At 40.2% G+C, this 23,053-nt stretch overlaps 1 protein-coding gene across 17 annotated transcripts in view; it reads left to right on the forward strand.

The window, feature by feature from the left end:
• Nucleotides 1-691: 691 nt before the first annotated feature.
• kif1b (kinesin family member 1B) overlaps nucleotides 692-23,053 on the forward strand; it is a 54,933-nt gene continuing 32,571 nt past the window's right edge. For 9 of the 17 annotated variants that reach the window (XM_086066995.1, XM_086066997.1, XM_086067006.1 and 6 more), the window contains exons 1-11: nucleotides 692-998; nucleotides 2,454-2,612; nucleotides 17,665-17,741; nucleotides 17,848-18,027; nucleotides 19,121-19,189; nucleotides 20,078-20,256; nucleotides 20,881-20,992; nucleotides 21,944-22,021; nucleotides 22,113-22,178; nucleotides 22,341-22,358; nucleotides 22,749-22,824. In XM_086066995.1, coding sequence (XP_085923121.1) covers nucleotides 2,507-2,612; nucleotides 17,665-17,741; nucleotides 17,848-18,027; nucleotides 19,121-19,189; nucleotides 20,078-20,256; nucleotides 20,881-20,992; nucleotides 21,944-22,021; nucleotides 22,113-22,178; nucleotides 22,341-22,358; nucleotides 22,749-22,824 — 961 coding nt within the window. In that variant the 5' untranslated portion in view covers nucleotides 692-998; nucleotides 2,454-2,506. The remainder of the gene's footprint in view (nucleotides 999-2,453; nucleotides 2,613-17,664; nucleotides 17,742-17,847; nucleotides 18,028-19,120; nucleotides 19,190-20,077; nucleotides 20,257-20,880; nucleotides 20,993-21,943; nucleotides 22,022-22,112; nucleotides 22,179-22,340; nucleotides 22,359-22,748; nucleotides 22,825-23,053) is intronic. The other 8 variants (XM_086067004.1, XM_086067007.1, XM_086067012.1 and 5 more) reach the window with 4 other exon arrangements.

The raw sequence follows: 23,053 nt of genomic DNA on the forward strand, positions 1-23,053 counted from the left end.
TGATGATGATGATTGTTGTTTTAGCCTAGCAGGGGTTCCAAACTCATTTTTGCTGCAGGTCACATCGTAGCTATGGCTTGCTTTCCTTCGAGGCCGTTATGACTGAGTGTGAACCCAAATCATTGTATGAATAAATGTATATTTAAATATAGTACACAACAATTTGTTCAATAGGCTAATTCGTTTTTAAATCAAAGCCCAGTAAAAAGTTAAAAGGGGAATTGTTCATAAAAAATGGTTGGAATCTCTCAATGGTTTTAATGGGAAGACAATTTGCAATTTTGGTATTTTAGCAAGAAACATGAAGTTGATGCACACAATTTGCTTTCGTGGGACACAGAAATAGAATAAGGCGGGCCAGATTTGTGCTAAACTCTGTTATGAAGCACATTTACATCCTCGTTATTTGTGCATGGTTTCCTACTAAATAAACTAAAACACATTTTGTAAAACTTGAACCCAATTGCTCGGTAGACGGCGATCTTTGCGGTGGCTCTGGTATGGGTTTAGCGGAGCCAGCCGTGCGGGGAGCAGTGATAGAGAAATCCTGCAGTGTAGCGTCACTGTAAAAGGAAAAAAAAAATACTCACGCCCTTTCCGTGTCTGAAGCTGCCCATTGGTTTATTTCGCCATTAGTCACCCGAATCTATTCTCTCACTGGCCGAACGAGCTGTCGCTCATTGCGCTCGTGAGGGAGTTGACGTAATCTGGGTAAATCAAGACAGTTTATCAATTCTCTCCGCCTGCCTGCAGATAAGACGTCCGCCTTTTCATCTTTACAGGGAAATAAGGCTCTACAAGGGCTCCTGGATCACGATTGGAGCTCCACCCGGCGGAGGCCACCACTAGAATGGGCATTTTTCTCGAGAGTGGACTTTACGACAGTTTCACTGCTTGCGCATTCTGATAGAAAAACAACACGTTTGACGTCCGCTAGCTTAATCGTTAGTCGCCGCTGCCCTATGGTGTGTGTGCTGCTGGAGTGACAGTCTTCGAAGGTGAGTAATTACAGTAAAGTTTGTCATTTAAAGCCTGAAAGTCACCACTAAACGAGGTGGTTATTACTCTGGATTGACAGGCATTTATTTGTTCGTGGTTTGGCTGCTGAGCATTAGCCTGATTTAGCTTGTCCTAGACGGGCGGGTGTGTGGTGGTGTCCCCGTACCGTTACCGGTACCGTTATTATCAAAACTTTAATTTTTTGCTTCATAATGTCTTTTATTTGCTTAAAAATACATTGAAAGTGGCTGACTTTCTAGATATTTCCGCCGCCGGGTGCGAGTCGCACACATATGCTAAACCCCAGACGTTAACGGTGCCCTGATTAATAGTACTGATTAGAAAGAAAGAAATCTAGGGTAGTAAATAAAGGATGTCCTGTCATTTCCATTCATTGCCATTTATTTTAGCCCCTCGTTTGGGGTTCATCGGGGACAATGCGTCCGTGCTGTGCTGCTAAAAAAAGCACCCGGCTGCATCCTGTCGCACTATTCAACAATAAACAGCACCGGAGGATTAGCTTGCTTGCTCACATCTTGTTTTTAATGGGAAACAAGGTCCGATCGCTTTCCCGTATAAAGTTTAAAAGGTGCTGGATGCAACTGCCAGGCCTGGCCCTCTGTCCTGCCGTAGCGCCAAGCAAAGAAGACTGGGTTGAATTTCATGGGCGTATGCTTCAACTATGGCTGACTTGCAAGCTTCTGCAAAGTAACGATTTGTTTTGGTTAGATGTGTAACGCCATCACTTGACAAAGTTGAATTCGGATGGCTTATGCTTGTATTTGGAATTAGCTTTCGGTAACATCTCTTGTAAAGTTTTTTTGTTTCACTATTCACTGGGGTTAGATACAGAGACACACACTACAAAATAGCAAAAAATTGCAAGTAATGACATCGCAAAAATCTTAAGAATTTCCTATATTAATTATTCAACCTGTAAATAGCCGCCAAAATTATGGTTCCTCATTTCATCTCAACATTTTCCTTAATAAATGGCTTAGTCTCTCCGTTGAGATGTATCACTTAAACATACTTCCTTGATACCAATGACTAATTTCCTACTTTCCAGTGCTCAAAGCCAAATTGTGGCATCTATGACTGTTATAAAAAAAAAGAGCATGAAAACACAAGTGCATGCTTGAATCACCAATAATAGCGACTAGTTGGAGGTTCACTCACTGTATCAGAAACAATTCTTTGTCTTTTGTTCAGCACTGCATGTGTCTTACCTTGAGCGACTGATCAGCTGTTTACTTGCGATCAGGAGCTTTTTCTGCATCATCTTGAAGTTTACTGGCCTAATTTTGCTGCAAAATGACAAGGGTATACTCTAAATGTAAGATAGGCAGCTATTAGAATTTTTCTTAGACTTTGGTCAGCCATTTTTGTTGACTGTTGTGGTTGTCCTGTCATGCCTTCAGGTATTTAATGTGACCATTTTCTTCATCCTCTAGGAGGGAGGGGGCACACGACAAAATTTACTAGGAGACCGTCCCGCACCGCCAACATGTCCGGGGCGTCGGTGAAAGTCGCCGTTCGAGTACGGCCCTTCAACTCGAGGGAGACGAGCAAGGATTCAAAATGTATCATTCAAATGCAAGGCAACACTACAAGTAAGTCTCTCAACATGTGCACACGTGAGCCATGTTCATGTATGTCTACTTTTACACACGTTATGAAATCCTCTTTAGTGGAAAAAAACATTCACTTCAATTTATTATGAGCATTTGTGAGTTTAGGATTGCACTTGGGGCCAGATCCAATGCTCTCGGCGGCCACTCATAACCCACGAGCCGTAGTTTCCACACCCCTGCACTACTATGTTACCGCCCTTTGGGCCTTTTAGCAGCAAACAGTGAAACAGTTGGGGACAAACAGGCCTGAAGAGAATAAAAAGGCTTACAGGGTGACATTCCTCCTCCTCTTCCTCCTCCTCCGAAGCGGCCTGCATGCCTGAGGAGTTGTGTGTGAGAAATGCTGAGTTGGTTTGTAGCAGGACACCGAGGGGCCACAGTGCAGCCTGACTCCACCCCCGATTCATCAAAGCTTTCGATCCACACTTTCTGTTTGTCAATGGATGTGTGAGTGGCTTTGTGTTTTTTATTATGGATTGCAGTGTTTCCCACATATGTGAAATATACTTGGGTGGGGGGACTCAGTCCTGCTACATGCGTCTCCTCTAACCGTATGATCCACAAGTGAGTGACAGCGAACTAATGTTACATGCGGTACAGCTGGTCGCGACACGTTTGTTTTTTTAAAATATATATTTTTATTAAATTGTCTGGAAATCTACTTGGGTGGCCCGCCCAAGTATGAACATGGTGTGGGAAGCACTGGATTGTTTTGATGAGTGTCATATCCTTTTTATAGTTGTTGTAAAGCTGAATGTTTAGCCAATGTGCATAAATCCAGTACTTAACAAGTTTACCAGATGAACACTTTTATTTGCCTGTAAATTTCACAACAAAGCGAAGCAAAGTGTTAATGGGTTCCACTTAAAAATTATTTTATTTAACATGTGCAATACAATGAAACTTATGAGGTGGAACACAATCCTATCTAGGAAGTTCCAATTTATTTGTTTAAAAACACATATTATTTTAGCTAATAGAAATATAAACTGTCAATTTGTCACCATCACATTTTTTTTTTTATAGCTATGTTTATTTTAAGTTAACATTATTCACTGCCTCCTACTGCATGTGTAAAAATATTACCTTAAGCTAATCATTGCTTCTCCTGAGAAATTAACGCAAAAGGAGGAAGGCTTAATCTCTTTTTGGGAAGTCGGCCTCCTCTTTAGAAAGACAGGCCCAATGTACAAATGTAGGACCAGAATGTGTTTCATGGTCTTGTGATTGAACATGTGTGCTTTTTGTGACTGTGAGTCATCAGGATCGCGACGGTGCCAGCTTCCACTTAAGTCGTACTTCCTCTTCCATCTGAGATATGAGCTCAAGTCTATCTCACATGAAGATTCATTGATCCAGTCACACCAAGCTATTCTCCCAACTGTGAATTTGTTCTGTCAGTCAGTCATATCAGACTCATTAAACTAAGCCTCCATAAATCTACCCAAGTTTCTCAAAACAGTTATGGCTGACTTGCTTCAGCCCCCTGCCAAAGAAAGCTTTGTGTGAAATCCAGAGTGCCTGTTCTCCATGTCCTTGGATTTTGTTATGCCCAAGGCAGAACTGCATTGGAATATGCAGCATTTTGGTGGCTTGGATAGTCCTTGCATAGTCCTTTGCTTATCATCCTAGCACACAGGCAGATTGCAGAGCAGAAAGGGGTGCTGGCAGGTGGCCACACTCTCACTTCATTGCAGATGGTATGCAGGGAATGCTATCTTATTAGGATGCTGAAAGGCTGAACATAGCTAGTAACGCACACACAAACACACACGTTTTGACGCATGCTGTTAAAACTTGTAGGGTGAATACAGTGCAATTGATGTACTTGGATTATCTTGTTGGTAAACCCAACTAGCCTGTACACACAGTTTTACGAACTCTTTCACCAATCTTTGTTGAGATATTTAGGTCACTGGCGCTAATGGCCACCAGAAAGGCAAATAATAGTTAGGCATCTGATGAACTTGTACATCCAATACAGTAAGTAAGGCTTCATAACTTAAATTGTGATTTATAAGGTTTCGGCCCGCACATAAATCGGAAGCATTTTACCCAATAATGATCAGACTGATTTTTGTTGGTATTGGGAAGATTTGTAAAGTAGCGGCACATTTTGTAATGTTCTCATAGGGCTGTGCAATTCATTGAAATTCAGTTACAATTTACAATTTCACTCCACAATTACAAAATCGGTATAATTGTAAACAAAAAATAATAATTATTCATCCTAATTTGGAGTTGCTTACATTTATGTATTTGCATCTTTTTTTATTTAAAATGACCAATTTAATAAATCTTGTTTGGTCCAAAAGGAACGCGCATACATTTAGTGTATCAAAAAAATTGTTTTGTCTTAATAAATAAAAAAAAATATATATATATATATATATTTTTTTTTTTACATGTTTAAACATTTTCTTGTTTTGTCCCAAAAAACGAATGATTGTCCTAATCGGGATTTCAGTTATTATCAAATTAATCGCAGCCCTATGCGTACCTTTCGTATTTATACTATAAATATATATATAATATTGTATTCGCTCAAAAACAAAGCACGCTGTTCATATTTAATGTTCTGATGTCACTTAAGTCCTGTCGCTGCACAATTGTACCAATACTAATCGATTATATTTATTTGATATTTAATACACAAGTGTATATTAATTTTTTTGCCTAAAAAGAGACATAACCTCGCAATTGTAGATGAGCATTCGACTAAATTTCCTTGATGGTCTCAATGAATCGATCTTTTTAAACATAATTTTTAAGCATGAATGTTCTTAATTCCTGCTTCAATGCGAGTGGTTTACTGAGGCTAGTCAAGGTTTCTGAAGAAGTTGCCATGTCAGCCATCCATCCATTTTCTGGACCAGCATCGCAGAATCAACAGTGCCTCTTTGGGTTACCAACAAATAGTGCACTCCATTTAGCCTCATTTGCTTTAGCGCAACTAATCCGATAACTAAACTCCCTCTTCCAACTCAGAATGCCATCCGATGCAAAGCTTAAAATGATTTGTGCATTTCCCCCCACCTCGTTGAACTCCGAGAGCCAAGGCTGCATGACAGGAAAGTTACATTGATTGGTCAAGCCTCAGCAGCTTGACAGACATGGCCTGTTTAATCGAGTTTGTTGGTCATTGTGTAGGTGTTAGACAGATGTGTCGTCGAGATTGTGACACTCCCCTTATTATTGTCTGGCTCAAGGGCGTATTGTGGGGCTGTTTGTCAATAACACTGAAAAACAGACTTGGCATCTTGGGGGCAAAGGCAAGAAGGATATGCTGCCTCACTCGCCTGCTCCTCATGCATAGAGGGTTGTCAAGGATCGAGTTCTGGCAAATTGATTGTTCACTGTTCAGGGAATGTGTCCAAGGCCTCTGCAGGCAGGCAGGCAGGCTGCAAACAAGTAAAGGCCTCTTTGGAGTGGAGACTCATTCTCTTACAAAGCAGAACTAATACCATTAGAATAGGATGACGCCATACGCTTAGCCGTTTTGCTTGTGTTTCAAATGGCATCCACAGCCTACCTTCATTAGGGGCCTGATGTTTTCTCGTCTGCCGCTATGTTGTTATGTAACTCGTCTTATGTTCCCGGTCAGCAGCCTTGCATGTATGGATGGCCAAAAATGGTAGACTGATCGTGCACTCAGTGAAGGCCTGATTGGACTGTTTGTGGGGGGTCACGCATGATTTGTTTGTCATCGTACCGCAAATGCTTTAGGAAAAACACAGGCGTCCCCCAACTTTGTGTCTTTGGAGTGCATGTTACATAATACCACCTCTCAAAATGAGCATACACTAATTGACCAACTGAAGGTCAACGCAGCAATTAAAATGTCAGATCCAGATGAGGGTCCTCTTTGAGTGCACTACACTTGATGGTGACATAACAAAATATGACCGTGTTTACTTCACCTGAATGTGGTGCCGCTTGGTCAGGATCCATCTTTTGGATACCGGCACAACTTTGGCATATCATGATGCGGTTGAACCTCCTGCAGACAGGCCTGATTGACCTGATTAGAAGCAGTAATCCACAGCCTTGCCTCAGGATGCCACGCCCTACCGCCGTAATCCCGCTGACCCTTGTCGGTGTGCGCTGACACTCCAGGGTGTCACATTCCTCACCGCCTCATGCTGGGATTGACTTGGACCAACACACATGTGCCCACGTGCACCACTTGGAGAGCAGCTTGACATTTCAGACTGACCTCCTAATGAGGGAGTGGGGGGGACTGCAGGCAGATGTCTGTGTCTGCTAGCAGTGCACGACGCGTGTGTCATAAGACTCTTGAGGCACTAGCATAATTGCATGTTGCTGACTGCTTCTCAATAGGTCATTTATTTGACTTCAATAGCGAGATACAGAAAATACTTGGCGATCAAGACTAAATAGAAATGGATTGTGCACATATTGACAAACAACCATTCACACGCTCACGTTCACATCTATGGACAATGTAGAGCAGTGATCCCCAACCACCGGTCCGTGGCCCAGTACTATTCTGCCGTAAAAAAAAAAAAGTAGCCATAGTCAATGGTCAATAAATAGACCTGCATCATTCTGATATGATATTTTTTTAAATTAAGGCCTTGTTCAAAATTTCTTTGCGACAAGAATAACCATTAAAACATTCGATGGAACGTCTGGCGAACGTTTACATAAAAAACAAACGTCAGACTCACGGGCTTTAGTTGCTATCAAAATAAAAGCGATAGACACTGTTGAGTGGAAATTGAACCACATTGTGAGTAATGCTATATATTTTGTTTCAGTAGACAAGTATTTTTCCCTATGTGGTGGGGAACAGTTGAGCCATGCCACATTTTGCTCACCTCATGAGTGTTGTGCTCACTGTTGCTTTGAGCCTGCGATGGCGCTGAATGGATACTGAGTCGGAGCTGGCTTGTGAGTGGGGGGAGGGGAGCTGTAGAAGCAGCCACATTAGCAGAGGCGGTGAAAGTCATGCGCAAGCTTTATTCACATGTAGGGTAGCGTGACGCGGCATCACAGGCCGTCTCGTTGCTTGCCTTATAACTGACGCAAATGCATATTTTGTACATTTGAACTAAAAGGATGACGGGGGAGAGATGCTGTGGTGTCACTTTGAATCAGATTCCTGATGGACTGGTGTTTTTCAGGAATTGGTTGTGAAATGTTAAAGGGGATTAAGACGAGTCAGTCTTAGTGGTACATCTGATAAAGTCCACACTAATACAGTCTTCATTTTTTTAATTTTGTAGAATGAAGTATTTTTTTGTGAAGAATTTGCTGTTCGACTGACACCAGTCTCATGAAAAACAACCTAATAGCAACACAATGCAAAACAAGTCTGTTTAAATATCCTTGTTAACCTTCAATGGTTGTTAGAGAGTGTCTGTATGACAAAAGAGTCTTGTGTTGTTTTGTGATTTCCTTTTTAGAGGAAATACTTAACAGTGGAATACAAAAGGACAGCATCTAAGTGAATGAACAAGGCTTGTTTATTCATGGGCTTGTGTTGTGAGCGCGCTGCCATTAAACAAAAGCAGCACTCACTCATTTTTTTTATTTTTATCGGATGCTCTGAAGCCCCCGTTTTACCAAGGAGTAGAGATTTGACTTTGAAACAATAGAATAGAACATGAAATGTGAAACAATAACTACACAATAGCAAATTCAGCAGTACCAGGTGACGGATAATCAAGTGTTGAGTGGAATGTCGTTCATGATGTTTATGTTGGTCGGCATGTAGCACTGTACCGTGTCATGTTCCTTTTGTGCCAGGGTTACACCATATCATATACCACCTACAGTCCCCGCCAAATGTAGTGGAATGGGAAGGTCAATTCCTTTGTCTTTGATGTATACTGAAGACATTTGGGTTCCAGATCAAAAGAATTCCAACTTTTATTTCAGGATATTTTCATCCAGATGTGTTAAAAACTCAAGACAAAGCACCTTTTGTGTGAACCCACCCACTTATCAAGTGAGTAAAAGTATTGCAACAGACATAATTAAATAATTTATTTCCAATAATAGTTTATTTGCTGTGCTAGGGTAACATAGCTGGGCCCTTTCCCCACATTCAAGAATGCAAATGTTTTTTTTTTGTTGTGTTTGTGCCCAAACCAACACTGTTCTTTTTCCAGACGGTTTTGTTCGCCTTCCTCCCACAGTCTGAGTGCTGAATTCCTAGTGCAACTGCAGTTTTTTTCTTCTTCTTGTAACTGCAGTTTTATAGTCAAGGCACGGTGAGTTTTGTGGGCACGATGCTCGTTCTTTAATACTTGTGAACATACCCATTCCTGTCCACCTGTCCAGAAAATGTATAAAATTTGATTTTAATCTGATGATAGCTTGAGAATGTTTTTCCGCACAGATCAGTAGATTTGTTCATGATGCTACAGTGCTTACGTAAAGCCTGAAAACATTTAAAGTGAGACTCTGGGTCCCTGAGTTGCAGCAAGCTGAGGAAATCCAGGTCACTGCTTTTTAAAATGGGCTCCTGTTGTTTGCAGTGAATGCAAGAGCTTCTGCGTTTACTGTATTTCAATGTCTACTCTGAACAGCACAATCTTGGATCATATGATGCTCTTAAATCTGGGACACATTTAAGTCGTAAGACTAGGTTGAAATTTGAATTAGTTAATTGTGTTGTGAATATTGTTCACGGCCTGGCATGGGACAAAGAAATGTAGAAGTGGTCTAAACCCGTAAAAATCAGTTGCTAGCATAGCATCAGTAGGTTTCAGGGAAATGTGTACAGTCAGGGCAGGCAGGCGAGGCATAGCCTTCCTGGTGTAAAGAACAAGCGCAGGGCTCTTCCCATAGATACATAACCAATAGAGGAATCCTTGGCTTGTTGGACATGCAGATGTAGCAGTCATCTTGAACCGTTAGCTCACACTTTGAAGCGGCATCCTTTGGTATTGTACTGCCGGCACTGAAGACACCTCACTCTGCCAAGGTCCACACCCTGAGGATCAAACCGTTTCAGAATTTGATGTCTTGCTGAACTACAAAGCCCATCTGAAGTGCACCCAAATGCATCACACCTCTAGCAGTTTGCATCTGTCCGGTTTGTTGTAGCTTATGGTGGACAAAAGTCAGCACCTCATTCAGACTACTGTGATTTTTTTTCCCCTGAAAAAGGCCAAGGTTCTTGCAGTGCCTCTTCAAAATGTGAATGCTTAATATGAATGGTTAATCTCTAGCCAAAAAGTATAATTTAACGAGTTCTTCCACTGTAGGCATTTTGCACACTTGGGAATTGTGACTTGGCACAAGTAAGCTGTGTATTTCTCGCAAGTCTGAGTTTATTTCTCGTAAATTTGTGTTTTGCTTTTCTTGTAAATTTGCCACTTTATAATGTCACAAATCTGCGAGTTTATTTCTTACAGTTTTGTGAGTTTTCTCTCTCTCGAAACATTACCCATTAAAAAAACAAATAATAATACGCGGCCCTAATACGGTGTCGTACATCTTCTATTTTGGCTTCATATTTTTGTATCCGACTCCAGAGGAGTCAGTGCCTCACCAGTCATGAACCTCATCGCACGTCACTGGTTTTGGCAGTTTGCTGGCACGACATTCTCCTACACCATAGCGATAAGGTTAGGTTAATAATTAATTGATCCAGAAAGAAATTCGGAACAATAAAATGTTAAAACTATTGGAGTGCAAAACTCTCTTGGCTTATCAAATTTTTGTGAAGAGGCTAATCCTCTCGTTTGTATTGCCAGTTCCTGAAGGTATATTTTTTAAGTGCCAAATACCAATGTTGTCAGAAGTTATGTGGTTGTATTTATCGTATGTATGTGTGTGTGTGTGTGTTTTTTTTTTTTTTTTTGGAGATCTTTTTGAGGCCACACCTGCAAGCTGGAGAACATCCATTTTGGATAAAGTTCCATGGGCACATTGGGCAGCATAAGCTGTCAACTAAAAAAACATTGGATCTTGTATCATTTAGGTAATATTAATTGCTGAGTTGTAAGTAGCAGTTGTGTTCAATAAACACAACTTGAAAACTAAGTGGAGCGTTCATAGTTTCATTTAGGTTTTGAGCTGTTTAATATCACAAGTTATTGCCTGAGAGGGTTCCTTCATTTCTTTGTTGTAGTTCTGTTGTTTCCCCCCCTTTTTTTTGTTTAAACCCTGAGTGGAGCCCTGCTGGGTTAGCATGTTTTTTTTTCTCTGGTGGTTTCTACAACCCCACCTCTCGTGTTGTGTTTGTGCGGGTGTGCGTGAGCTGTTAATATCAAAAGAAGTCACAGTATGCAGCAGTTATCAGTGCCTCTGGGCAGTGTGAGCAATGTACAGTATGGTTTGGCAGGGATTGAGGTAGTTTGGTTGGGCAGCTGAAATCTTTCCATTCCTTCCCGTCACTGACAGTCTGTCGGCATGCAAAGCACTAGCTGCCATCTGCTCATGTATAAATAGGCAGTGGTCAGACCTGGAACAGCTGGCACATAGGCCAGCACTGCGCACTCTACCACTGCTAAAGTAACTTTATTTATTTTTTTCCATCAGATCTCCAATTTTGCATTACTCTGGTTTATTGCGTGCAAGTGTTTCTCCATGCATAAACCAAAGAAGTCATCACTGACTGACTGATTACCAGGGCTTTTTGTAACAGGTGGATTATGTGTGCCAGTCTGCTTCAATTCTGGGCAAAATGTCTTAAGTCACAACAATCTTTATTGTTTCACATCATATTGACATAGAAGGCTGTCACGTTCTATCGCTCCCGTATATTACTGAGGACGTTGGCTTAATGTATTGAAATCTACAATTTAGAAATAACAATCAATTTATTGATTAATTAAAAGTTGTCATAGTGGAGTTCTACATTGATGTAGCCCAACTTCCCACAGTTGATGGAATCAATATTCTGTTGTTTCTCATTAGACCACAGATTATTAAAACTGACTCAACTACACCTCTGCAGGCAAGTAGTTTCACTCAATTATTGACTTGATTTCTTTTTTTATTTTAAATTGTATATTGAGTCTAAGAAATTAACCGGGGTTATCTATTTTTATCATTGCTACAACAAATATAATGGCTACTCGAGCATAGTACTCTGTAAATCCTATGTGAAGTTAACTTGCAAACCATTTCTCTTTTTAAATGAGACTCTGCAGGTGATTACTAAAAAAAGGTAGTAGAGTCAATCAATGTGAAAAGCACTATTGTAATGGTGTGAGTTGAGCAAACAAAGCCTTGTCATAACAGATTACCCAACATGTTTTGCATTCAACTGCAGTACCCTGTATTCAGCGTATTGTTCTCGACGCTTCCTGTGCTCCCCCCTCTACACTCTATGTAGACAAAAAATGACGTGATCAACCTTGTAATGGTGGGATGGGGGTAGTCTGCTTCATTGTTTCAACAGACTCGCATCACAATGCTGTGTGCATTAAAAGATGCACTGCGTGTCCTTGACTTGGACATTGAGGTTCTCTGTAACCAAAGAGCCAACAAAGTTGTTTTGGAAATGTTGTATGTCCGGTGTTGTGGCTGCAGCAAGCTCAGCTGTTTGTCAAATGTTGAACAGCGATGCTTCAACACTACTTATAGCTCACAGCTTTGAGTTGCATCCCTTGATAACTCTGTCATCTGTGCTGCAGCCCCGGCAACCGATACACATCACACACTCGTTCAATGACACGAGATCCACACACAGACATCAAGTATTCTGTGGCAACGCAGAGTGTGTCCCTTGCAGTCTTTAATGCTTATGCTATTTAAGAGCGAACAACCATTAGCATCCTGTTGCCCTGCTCAAACCATCAGCTTATGTCAATATGAGTTTATGAGTTTTTTTCCCTATAATACATGTACAAATTCTATAAATAATATAAAGTAGCAGTATTATTTAGGCGTAGCATTAGAGCTGCAATGGTATGGATGGCTGTACGTGCATGGAGTTAGCATGATTAGGCAGGGGTATGTGGATTGGTCATGAGACATCCATTTACCAGATCACACACAGCCACACATAGAGGCCATTTGTACACATACTGTACTGTCTGCGGGCAGTTCTTTGCACTTCTTTCAATGCGGAAATCTTGTCCACTTCTGATGTAAATGGCTCTATAGTAGCATTCACCGTAAACTCATTTGGAAGGGGATGTCACACTCCAGTAACAGACATACTGACGCTGTTTGACAATGTCCATCTGTGCCACACTGCCACATTTTTTTCCCGCGATTAATACAGAAGATACATCAAAAGATTTTTTGTATTAGACATATTTTCATCACCAACAACATACCATATATTTCAAGTTGTATGTGTGCATTGTCATAGTTGTAATAATTTGTAAGGTATAATGTTACATTTCCATAAAGATCTTAACTCTATCCAATTTAATGTGGTGGTAATTAATATGAATTTCGCCATTTAATTTTGACGTGCACTTTGGTTCAGCGGATTCATAGTACACTTTGTATATAGAGGTATTATTGTCAATCATTTGCTCAAAACATTACAATTGTTATTCAAGGTTGGCGCCACTTAGATCGTTAAGACAAGTGACAGTTCGGCTTTTCAGCACGTTGTCTGTCATCGCTCGCCTCAATTACAAAGTAAATTCAGGAGGTGTGGCCTAAAGCAGAAGTATGTTTTTGAAAAGACAGCCCTGACAGAAAATATAGACGCAGAACGTTTTACAAACACGCCATTATAAAACATGTTTTCATTGGTTGTTGGAAGATGGAAGAAACAATAGCGAATTCAATGATGTTAAAAAGTCTAAATCATCATTAATTGGAGAACCCCTTACATGGCTTTCATTGGGCAGTGACACTCTAGTAGGATTTTTCATAGATGTTTTTTGCAGATGGCAAAAAGGCACTCCACAACACTGCATGAGAGCCGCATAGATGTTCTTCCAAGGACATGAGCAATTGCATCATTAACCATGCAGTTCATATTTACTGTATGCAGGCCGCAGGGAGGCTAGTACCATTGTAATGGCTGAAAGACAAACTTATGCTAATTTCAATTCAGCACACACTCACCAGCTGCATGTATATTCTTAAATGTTCATTGTTTAAAAAAAATCATTTGGTGCCAATCTTTGTGTCCAGTCTAGACATGCTTGAGTCCTAACTGGTAAAGGGCAGGACAATTCCCCTTCTGCTCTTTTCAAGTGAATGGTCCGAGCTTTTAGTCCCCATCTGGTGTGCAGAGACCCTCTAACAACCTCATTACTTGGGGCATCTTCACTTGGGTCATCTTATTGGCCTCATGTTATATGCTGGAGTGGAACACAATGGTTGGCTATGATCAGCTGAGTGACTTTTGCTAGCAGGATGTGGTTAGTTAACGAGTATGCACCTAATCATGAAATGGGAAGTGCACAGGGAGCACCAACATCCGGCCTGTCTTATCCTGCTCATCAGGAACCGAAAATCCAGATCAGTGACATTTCGGAGCAAATAAATATTTGACTAGGCTGTGTAATGGTGTCTGCGCAGTGAATTTATCTCTGCTCAGTGACTCGTCTCATTGTTCATTGCATGCCATGCTTTTATGTAATGTGAGTTAAGTGTTTTTTAGATAATCAGATGCTGACCCAGTTATTTGCTGTTTTGTATATCTTAAGACTTGATGTTTACAGCTGTTATTTTATTACACAGTATTGTTATGGTTTTTGCGTTATGAAAGTTATTTTATTAATTCTTATAGTTTGACCATTTCAGGAGCTTAATGTCTGACTTTTGAAGAAAAATATTGACACTCACAGTTTGCCATATGTAAATATTAACGTGCTGAAATTGATTGCTTTTGGGCAGTTGCGACATTATTATCCTTAAACCTATGTTCTGTACACTGTCACTAAACAGCTGTGGGGAAAATAGTTTGAAGAAACTGAATACAGAGTGCAATCAATGTGCTTCATCCTTCTACTAGTGTGCCAAGTTGAAGTTGTTATGGCAACCAGTAACTGCTTCCGTACCTGTTGCCATGGTTTAGAAAGACGTGTGATGACTGTGTTCATTACACAGCAGACGCGCCATTTTAAGTCCAGAATGATTTCTATGCTGGGAATATTTACTCTGAATTGAAAACAAGAGAGTTACATTAGCATGCTGCTCCATGGCTTGATGTTGGTGTGTACTGCGTATGCATCCATTTCTGTGCATAATCTCACATAGTGAGGTAAAGTTCACCACCGTCTGGCTTACTATTCAATACTAAAATTCAACAGTTTGACAGAAGGAATAGCACAGTAACAGTAGGGAATTCTTCTTCTTCACACATCGCCTTGTTGGGAGCAGATCTGTGCATTTTTACACTGCTGTATTTTAGCTTTTATAGTAGCTTCACTTGTGAGAGAGCGTTCCTGATCGACCGGCAGGACCATATGGGTGAGACAGATTTCTATGTGCAGGGGATGGTGGCAGTCATGGCATTTCATAGCATGATTCACCTTCAGGCTTCAGGTGATGAGCAGTCTCCTATTATCTGCGTCTTCGAAAATTTTCTGCGTCTTCAATAAAAACAAGACACAACCATTTTTGTTTGACAATAGATGTCTCACATCATGTGTGATAATCAGCAAGACAAGTTGGTCCCCTCATTTTGCTGGCTTGTCATAGCCATCCCACACTATCGTCGTCAACTTTATGTTTTATTGGTGTTTACTGGCACCAAGTCATTGCTCATGCTTCCTCTTGTTATTTGCCACTAGTGTAGACTGTTCCACGAAAGGGTAATGGAAGGGCACTGGTCACCAAAACCCCCCTACGTTTCTAAGTACTCTAGCTCCAATTTCCCTTTGGAGGCAGGTCAAAGGTAGCTTTTAGCTTTATTTAGACACTTCTATCACTGGATCCTCTTTCAGTAACCAATATGGAAGCTCCTGCTCTGCCATTGTACCCTAACTTATCAGTGGATGGGGTCTTCTACCTAATTAATTTTACCAGGAAAGCTAATGATCAATTCTCTAAAAAAACAACAACAACATTTTACTGTTGTGCGCATGATCACAACCAGCAGGTTATGATTTTCATTCATTGAATATTCTGAACTATTAGGCAACATATTGCAGCCCAGGAAAGTTGTGCCGTAGCAGATGTAAGAGCTCTGCCGTATTATTATCATCGTAGTGTAATATAAAAACGTCTATCGTACAATATAACCCTCTGCCGTTTATATTGTTAATTCAGATTTTAGATTTGCTGCCTTCCTTCTACTTAGGTAATCCTGTTTAGTTTATTTTCCTCTGCTTAGTGGTTAGTAATATGCTTACCTGCAACTAGGAGGGCCAAACATGAATAGAATAAAAGAATATTGCTGAATTGAATTATTGATGAGAATCCATAATAGTTTTTGTATATATGCCACCGGGTCTGGACAGGTTTGCTGTGTTCGCCAGGCACTTTTGCAAGAAAGGTCTATAAAGGTTTTTCTTCTTCTTCTTGAAGCAAGAATATGAAACCTGAGATCTAAATTATGGCAATACTTGACCACGCCATATGGCATTTTTATCGCACAATAGACCAGCAAACTGATCAATGTCGTGATGATGCACGCAACATGTCACAGTGATGATGTGGACTGGAGAAAAATGTCCAATATTACAGCGTACAGGCCCGAATAAGTCATTATTTTTTCAACTTAATCGTCTTAAACCTTTTTTCAGGGAAGCAGATGCCATTGATATCAGCACTTTTAATGCGTCATAGAATGAAGGAAAAGTAATTTTGAGTCGTGGGTTCATACAAGTATGTGGGTGCAGCTCAATCATGTTGTTTTTGTTTAAACTCTACTGCTGATTGCAGCCAAGTCGTGCACTGCCGCCACCCACAGTCGACACACTCTAAACAATAAATCACATACAGTACATACATCTCTCAAAAATGCATAGTTGTTTTACCTGTACTGGCATTTTGGCTCCTTTATTATGGAATGAAATGCAATGGACTGCTGTTGCAATTGTCAGATATTTAGCATGTTGAGGCTGTCAGTGTTTCAGTGTCTGAGGACACGTTGTGCTTTTCTGTCAGTATGTGACCAACGGAGGGCGATACCCAATCCCCTGTCTCTCCACATCTGCTGCATTATTGATAAGTGCGCTGAATCCTCTGAGTACTCTGATGGGGACATCTTGATGTGAAAGCCTCTAAAGCGTCCTTAAGTCAAGGTGCAAGTTGAGGTTTTAATTTGCCTGTTAGTGAAGCTCAGAATTTGCATTAAATTTAAAATAATTATGGCGTTGTTGTCACATGACAGAAAAAAAGCATAAGCATCAAGATGGAGATTTATTTAGCAAAATTGCGATTGTTGCTAGGCCCATTACATCTACTCACTTTCAAACCTTAGTCCCACACATTTATTTGCACATCCACCTCGTTCACCGCCCCATTACATTGCTAGCAGAAGACACACAAGAAAGATAAATGTCTGTTTAGTAGAAAGGACAATTGAAAAACTGTAAATGGACCAACATATCAATACCTGCAAATATCCTCCAGTAAAGTCTCAGTTTCAATGTGCTTTCTTTTCTTTTCATCTTGTATTCAGTGCGTGGAACGCTTTAATAGCTTGCCCGCGGGTAGCAGCAAGCATGGTTGAGAGGGATGAAATGCCAGGCATAGTTGCAGATTCATGTTCATTAAGAAATGTCTGTGTGGCCATAGGAAACAGTCCAGCTGTACATAAGTGAAGTGTCATTGGGTCTATGGCAGATACAGCAGGTGTATCACCCAACACGGTCCAGTAGAGAAAAGCCACGCTTGGGGGTCATTTAAAAGAAGCGGGGGTGAGGGTTAAAAGTTGAAACAGCAGGTGTGCTTCTCATTAAAATAAACTATGTCACTGGTAATGAGGAATATTTAAGGGATCACAAGGTTAGAAACCTCCAACGGATTGAATGAAAATACTCTGGAAGTTAATTGTCAAATACATAACTACAAGAACTTTACACACGTAAATTAGCTATAATATTTTAAACTGGATTGGTTTAGAACAGTGTTTTGAGCTGCAAAACATTAAAAGTCATCATAACACAATTTTGTTCCTCATCCTCAGCTATTCTCAACCCCAAAGCCCCAAAAGAACCAGCAAAGACCTTCAGTTTTGATTACTCCTACTGGTCCCACACGACGGTGAGTCGAGACATTTTCTGTTTTTAATATTGATTAATAAAAAGGAAACACAGTCAGTTATTGTGTGTTTAACATTCTATGCATTCTGTCCTTTGTTCAACTGCAGCCGGAAGACCCCTGCTTTGCTGCACAGAACCAAGTGTACAATGACATTGGCAAGGAAATGCTGCAGCACGCCTTTGAGGGCTACAATGTGTGCATTTTTGCATATGGCCAGACTGGAGCTGGCAAATCCTACACCATGATGGGCAAACAGGAGGATGGCCAGGAAGGAATCATTCCCATGGTTTGTCACTTAATGCTACATTGTCAGGGGTGCACATAAAATGTGATGACTGGAAATGCACAGCACGAGGACTGGAAATTGAATATTGCGCTTCAGTTCAACGGTGACAACCGTGTTTTTGCACACTAAGAACTGCTTAGGCCAGCTTCAATTCGAAAAGCTAAGTAAGATATCCGTGTACGGTATTTTGTCTGGCAGTGTTCCTACCATCCTCCTCAAAGTTGCTTAGTGCCAGTAAAAATGATACAGACCCCCTCAGGGCATGGCAAAGGTACCATTCAACTTGTTTTAAGTTGATGTTTCATCAGATGAGTTATGAAAATATTTTATTAAGGTTGAAAAGTTCCTTAGTGCTACTTAAAAATGACATATTTACACATATAAAAAATAAGTCACTATTTCATTTACATTCACAAAAAGAAAGATATCTTCAGGGTACATATTTTCACCCCTATACTTCTGACATTATGAGAACAAACAACTATTAGCCATTTTTAGGATCCAAGAACATTTACCAGGGCAAATTCCTCTCACCGTGTGCAGTAAATAAGATTGGTGCTTATCGTGAAGACCACAGTTGGCGTTCGTACCTTTTTTTCTGTCTTTCTTTCTATCTATCTATCTTTTTTTCTTTCGCGAGTAGTCGAAGAACTCATTGAATGCAATGTTTTTATGGTGTTATTACTGAAGACAAGTCACTGCTTTTCGTTGCTTGAACTGTTGACACGTGCACACCAAAATAAATGCAAATGTATACTAGACGTTTTAGTTTGACTTCATAAAGGCTGCAGAGACGATGAACTTGCTGGATGTGGTCCGCCAGCCCTTCCTTGCACAGATGTGCCGTGTCTTTAAGTTCATGCATGAGGTCGGTGGTTCATGAAAAATTTGCGTCAAACAACTGCTGGTACTGATTTGAGAATCACGCCAAAATATTTATGTGCACGCCTGTACCTATATAGTGACACTGGAGGTACGGATTTTTTTTTTTTAATTGTGCTGATGAATGTGCTTAATGCTTGAAATGTTGTTTTCTGTAACTATCTTTCCATGGGCTATTAGTACTAAGATGCTGATTTTATCTCCCTTCCAGCTTTGTGAAGATCTATTTGAGAAAATCAATGAGGGTAACAACAAAGAGGAGCTCTCGTATTCTGTAGAGGTAAATCTCAGGCTGCTTTTCCATCTATTATCTTATTATTCTCTGACATTGGCTTTTCTTCTCAACTCTTCCAAGCACTCATCTTAATGTGTATTTTGCAATATGAATATGGCAAAATATCTTTTTCTGTACAACTTTTCTCTTGTGAAATATGGATGATGGTGAGTTGGCAGATCTGGGATACTGTGGTATGATGTTCCAAAACTGAGAGAGAGAGAGGCAGTGTAAAAGCCACATTCAGCTATGTGGTAACTACAAAGAAAGATCCTGTATGAGGATGTCCCGATATGCTGGGGCTCATAAGAGATTAAAACATCAGCAAAATACCACAGGGTCTGCTTTTGCAAAGCCACAAAAGGTACAATGAAGTAAGCACCAAAATATAATGGTGGGATGTGATATCATCCTGTCTTTAGCTGTTTTTTAAAAATGCCTTTTTAATGAGTTTTGTTTGGATTTGGAAGCTATTTTTGTCATTGGAAATAAGAAATACATATTAAACACACACCCAAAAAAATCCAACAACTCCACAGGCAATTTTAAAGCTAATATTTTAAAAGTATTGAGATTCCATTGGAATCTGCCTCCTATGAATGAGAGTCCACTTGCATCATGGTACCTTAACATATCCACACGGTTTGTTTTTGTTTTCTCATTCTCACATTATTATTCTCAAAATTAATAATTCAAGGAGCAAAACGCTCCGAATTAATACTTGCTAAACTGATACACTGATGCATTAATTAATAAAAAAATTTGAACTGTGCTTTTCTTGGAATATTTTGCCTGAAATTTTGGGGTGGGCCTATTGGACGTTGGATGTTTCACTGTACATGATAAACATATTCAGGTTTGGACAAGGGACTTACTGTATGCCTTTGTCTGTAGGTCAGTTACATGGAGATCTACTGCGAACGGGTTCGAGATCTGCTCAATCCCAAGAATAAAGGGAATCTCCGGGTGAGGGAACATCCACTTTTGGGCCCCTACGTAGAGGACCTCTCCAAGCTTGCCGTTACTTCCTATACTGACATCGCTGACCTCATGGATGCGGGCAATAAGGCCAGGTGTGTAATCAAATCAGCAGAAAGGATATAATGTAATGTAATATAATATAATAATTAGATGGAAGGTGGAAGTTGTTGTATCACTTATCTTCTTGTTTAGTATTGTACAAAGAACATGAAATTGAAAGTGAAAACACAAACTCCTTGCAAATTTGAAAGTTTGAAGCTTATTATCAAAATGACATGTCTCTTAAATTGAGCCTTTGTTTGATGTGTTGTGTGCTTCTCGTTAAATGAGTCATGTCACTTGCATTAAATTAGTGTCCACGTGTGTGTATTTGTGTCGCTGTGTGATTTCCTGCAGGGAGGAGTGAACCTCGCCTTAATCTTCCTGTGCTGACTCAAAAGGGACAGTCACAGGAGGAGATGTGGGTTTTACACGCCATGTTCTAGAAATAAGCCCTCCGAGTGTGCATTGTGTGTTTGTGGCTGATGCCTTTATGGTATTATCCACCTCCACCAAGCAGAGTAATCCCTAATTTTGAAATCAGTCTAATACATGTGAACCCTCGTGAAGAACATGTTGTGTGTGAGAAGTAATTTCGAAACTGAATATGAATATTTAAACAAAGCTTTATGGTGTTTGGACTAATATAATTACAACTGTTATCTGTTCACCAACAGAACTGTGGCTGCCACCAACATGAATGAGACCAGCAGCAGGTCCCATGCAGTTTTCACAATTGTCTTCACACAGCGAAAACATGACAGTGAGACGGACCTTTCCACTGAAAAAGTAGGCGACTCTAAAGACTCTGAGGCCTTTCTCACCATTCTTACAGTTGTCAGTGGATGTCGTTGTTGCCCCATTTTGTATTTACAAGATAGGGGTGTTCCGATCAGGGTTGTATGCTGCCGATTCAGTTATCGATCATCATTGAGTGAGATTGTCTGATGCCAAACGTGCAGTGTCTAGTTGGCTCAGGCTGCAAAGTACAAGCTATAGTCATTTCTGGACTTTAAGTCGCTGCTTTTTTTCACTTGCATTCGACCCTGCGACTAATACAAAGGAGGGGCTTATCCATCAGATCACAAGGGAGCGCACCATAAAGGAAATGCAAGAGAGTCAGGCAGAGCAAAACAAACCAAGTAAGCCCAAATACAGTAGGAGAGAGAATGAGAGCGAGACAATTTGTGTCCTCATGGAAAAAGAAAGTGCGGTAACATTAAAACACCTGCGGCTTAGAGTCCGGTGCGGCTTATATGTGTAACAAACTCGAGTATTCCCTAAATTTAGCTAGCACAGCTTATAGTCAGGTGCGCCTTATAGTCTAGAAATAGTTTTTGGGTTATCAGAAAATAATTGAGTGACACATGTCGACATTCTTTTCCACGGAAATCGGCTGATCGCGATGGGTGTCTGATTGATCGGACCACCACTGATTAATTTCAAACCATTTATTGTATTTATTTTATAATGGCTTAGCTAGCTTTGTGATAGAATTTCCTCACGCACAGACAAAGCACACTGTTTTGATGAACATAATACTCCCCAGTAATATCCAACAATATATGACAGTAAAAGATGACCAACCATTAGTATTTTGTTTTGTTTTGATTAATTACTTAATAAAAATATGTAATTAACTTGTCTATTATCACTGCATTTCGAAGGATCGTGCCACTTCTGTATCACAAGTTACTCAGCGATACATCCTTCATGGGTAAATTTCATTCTGCTTTTCAGGTCAGTAAAATTAGTCTTGTGGACTTGGCAGGAAGTGAAAGAGCAGATTCCACTGGAGCTACAGGCACCAGGCTCAAGGTAAGACAACATTTTTGCATAACTGAAAATGAAAAACAGCATGAATGGCTTAACATGTTCCTACTTATGTGATATAATTATTTGGTTGCAGGAGGGCGCAAACATCAACAAGTCCCTAACCACATTAGGAAAGGTCATCTCTGCCCTGGCCGAAGTGGTGAGTGTTTTGTCTGTTTTAATTTTGCTCTTCTTTTCCCTTTGTCTTCTCTAAATAAAACAACCCTTTCTTGGAAAGGAATTGGGGGGGGGGGGGTTCCCTGGCATGCTGTAATGTCTGCCCTTGTCTTTTCTCCTGTCTTTGTAATACCCGCTTACACAGGATAACTCTACCAGCAAGGTAAACCCTTTGACAGCTCTCAACCATTAACTTCAGATTCATCCAATTGAGCCAGTTGACTTGACTGCCTTTTGTCATATGTAGTATTGACATTCTGTGCTCTTTATTAATACACGGTTTTACTACACTACTAGTACTTTTTGTAACGCCATTTATAATCTATTTAGTTACTGTAAGTGCTGTGCTTTCAGCCTCCTTGGGCTGTAAAAGGTCTTTCACGGTTTTGGCTTAGCGCATTTCTAGCGGCCTTATTGTGATGATGCAACATCAAAATCGCAAACTAATCTATAATAATTTAGTAAAATCACAACTGCCATTGTTGTTACATTACTCACTCGTAAAAATGTTTTATTCCACCTGAAAGAAAATGTATTTGCATTTTTTTTTCAGAGCAAGAAAAAGAAGAAGTCAGACTTCATCCCGTACAGAGACTCCGTTTTGACATGGCTCTTGAGGGAGAATCTTGGTACGAATCTTAGCAAATTTGAATGACATCACTTGGCACTGGAATGATTGAATATTATGTGTGTGTGAGCAAAACAATGTACACAATTTGTATGCTGTGAACCAGAAGTGACAAAATTCCTTTTATGCATTACAATAATCTGCAATGTGCCCAATTCTTTGAGCCTGTTTGTGCCCCTCTCTATACAATGCAGCATATATACAGTAAAAGTATTGTAAACTACATATAA

The sequence above is a fragment of the Leptonotus elevatus genome, chromosome 2, assembly GCF_054856555.1.
Source record: "Leptonotus elevatus isolate MCC_2025b chromosome 2, RoL_Lele_1.0, whole genome shotgun sequence".
NCBI classification, from domain to species: domain Eukaryota; kingdom Metazoa; phylum Chordata; class Actinopteri; order Syngnathiformes; family Syngnathidae; genus Leptonotus; species Leptonotus elevatus.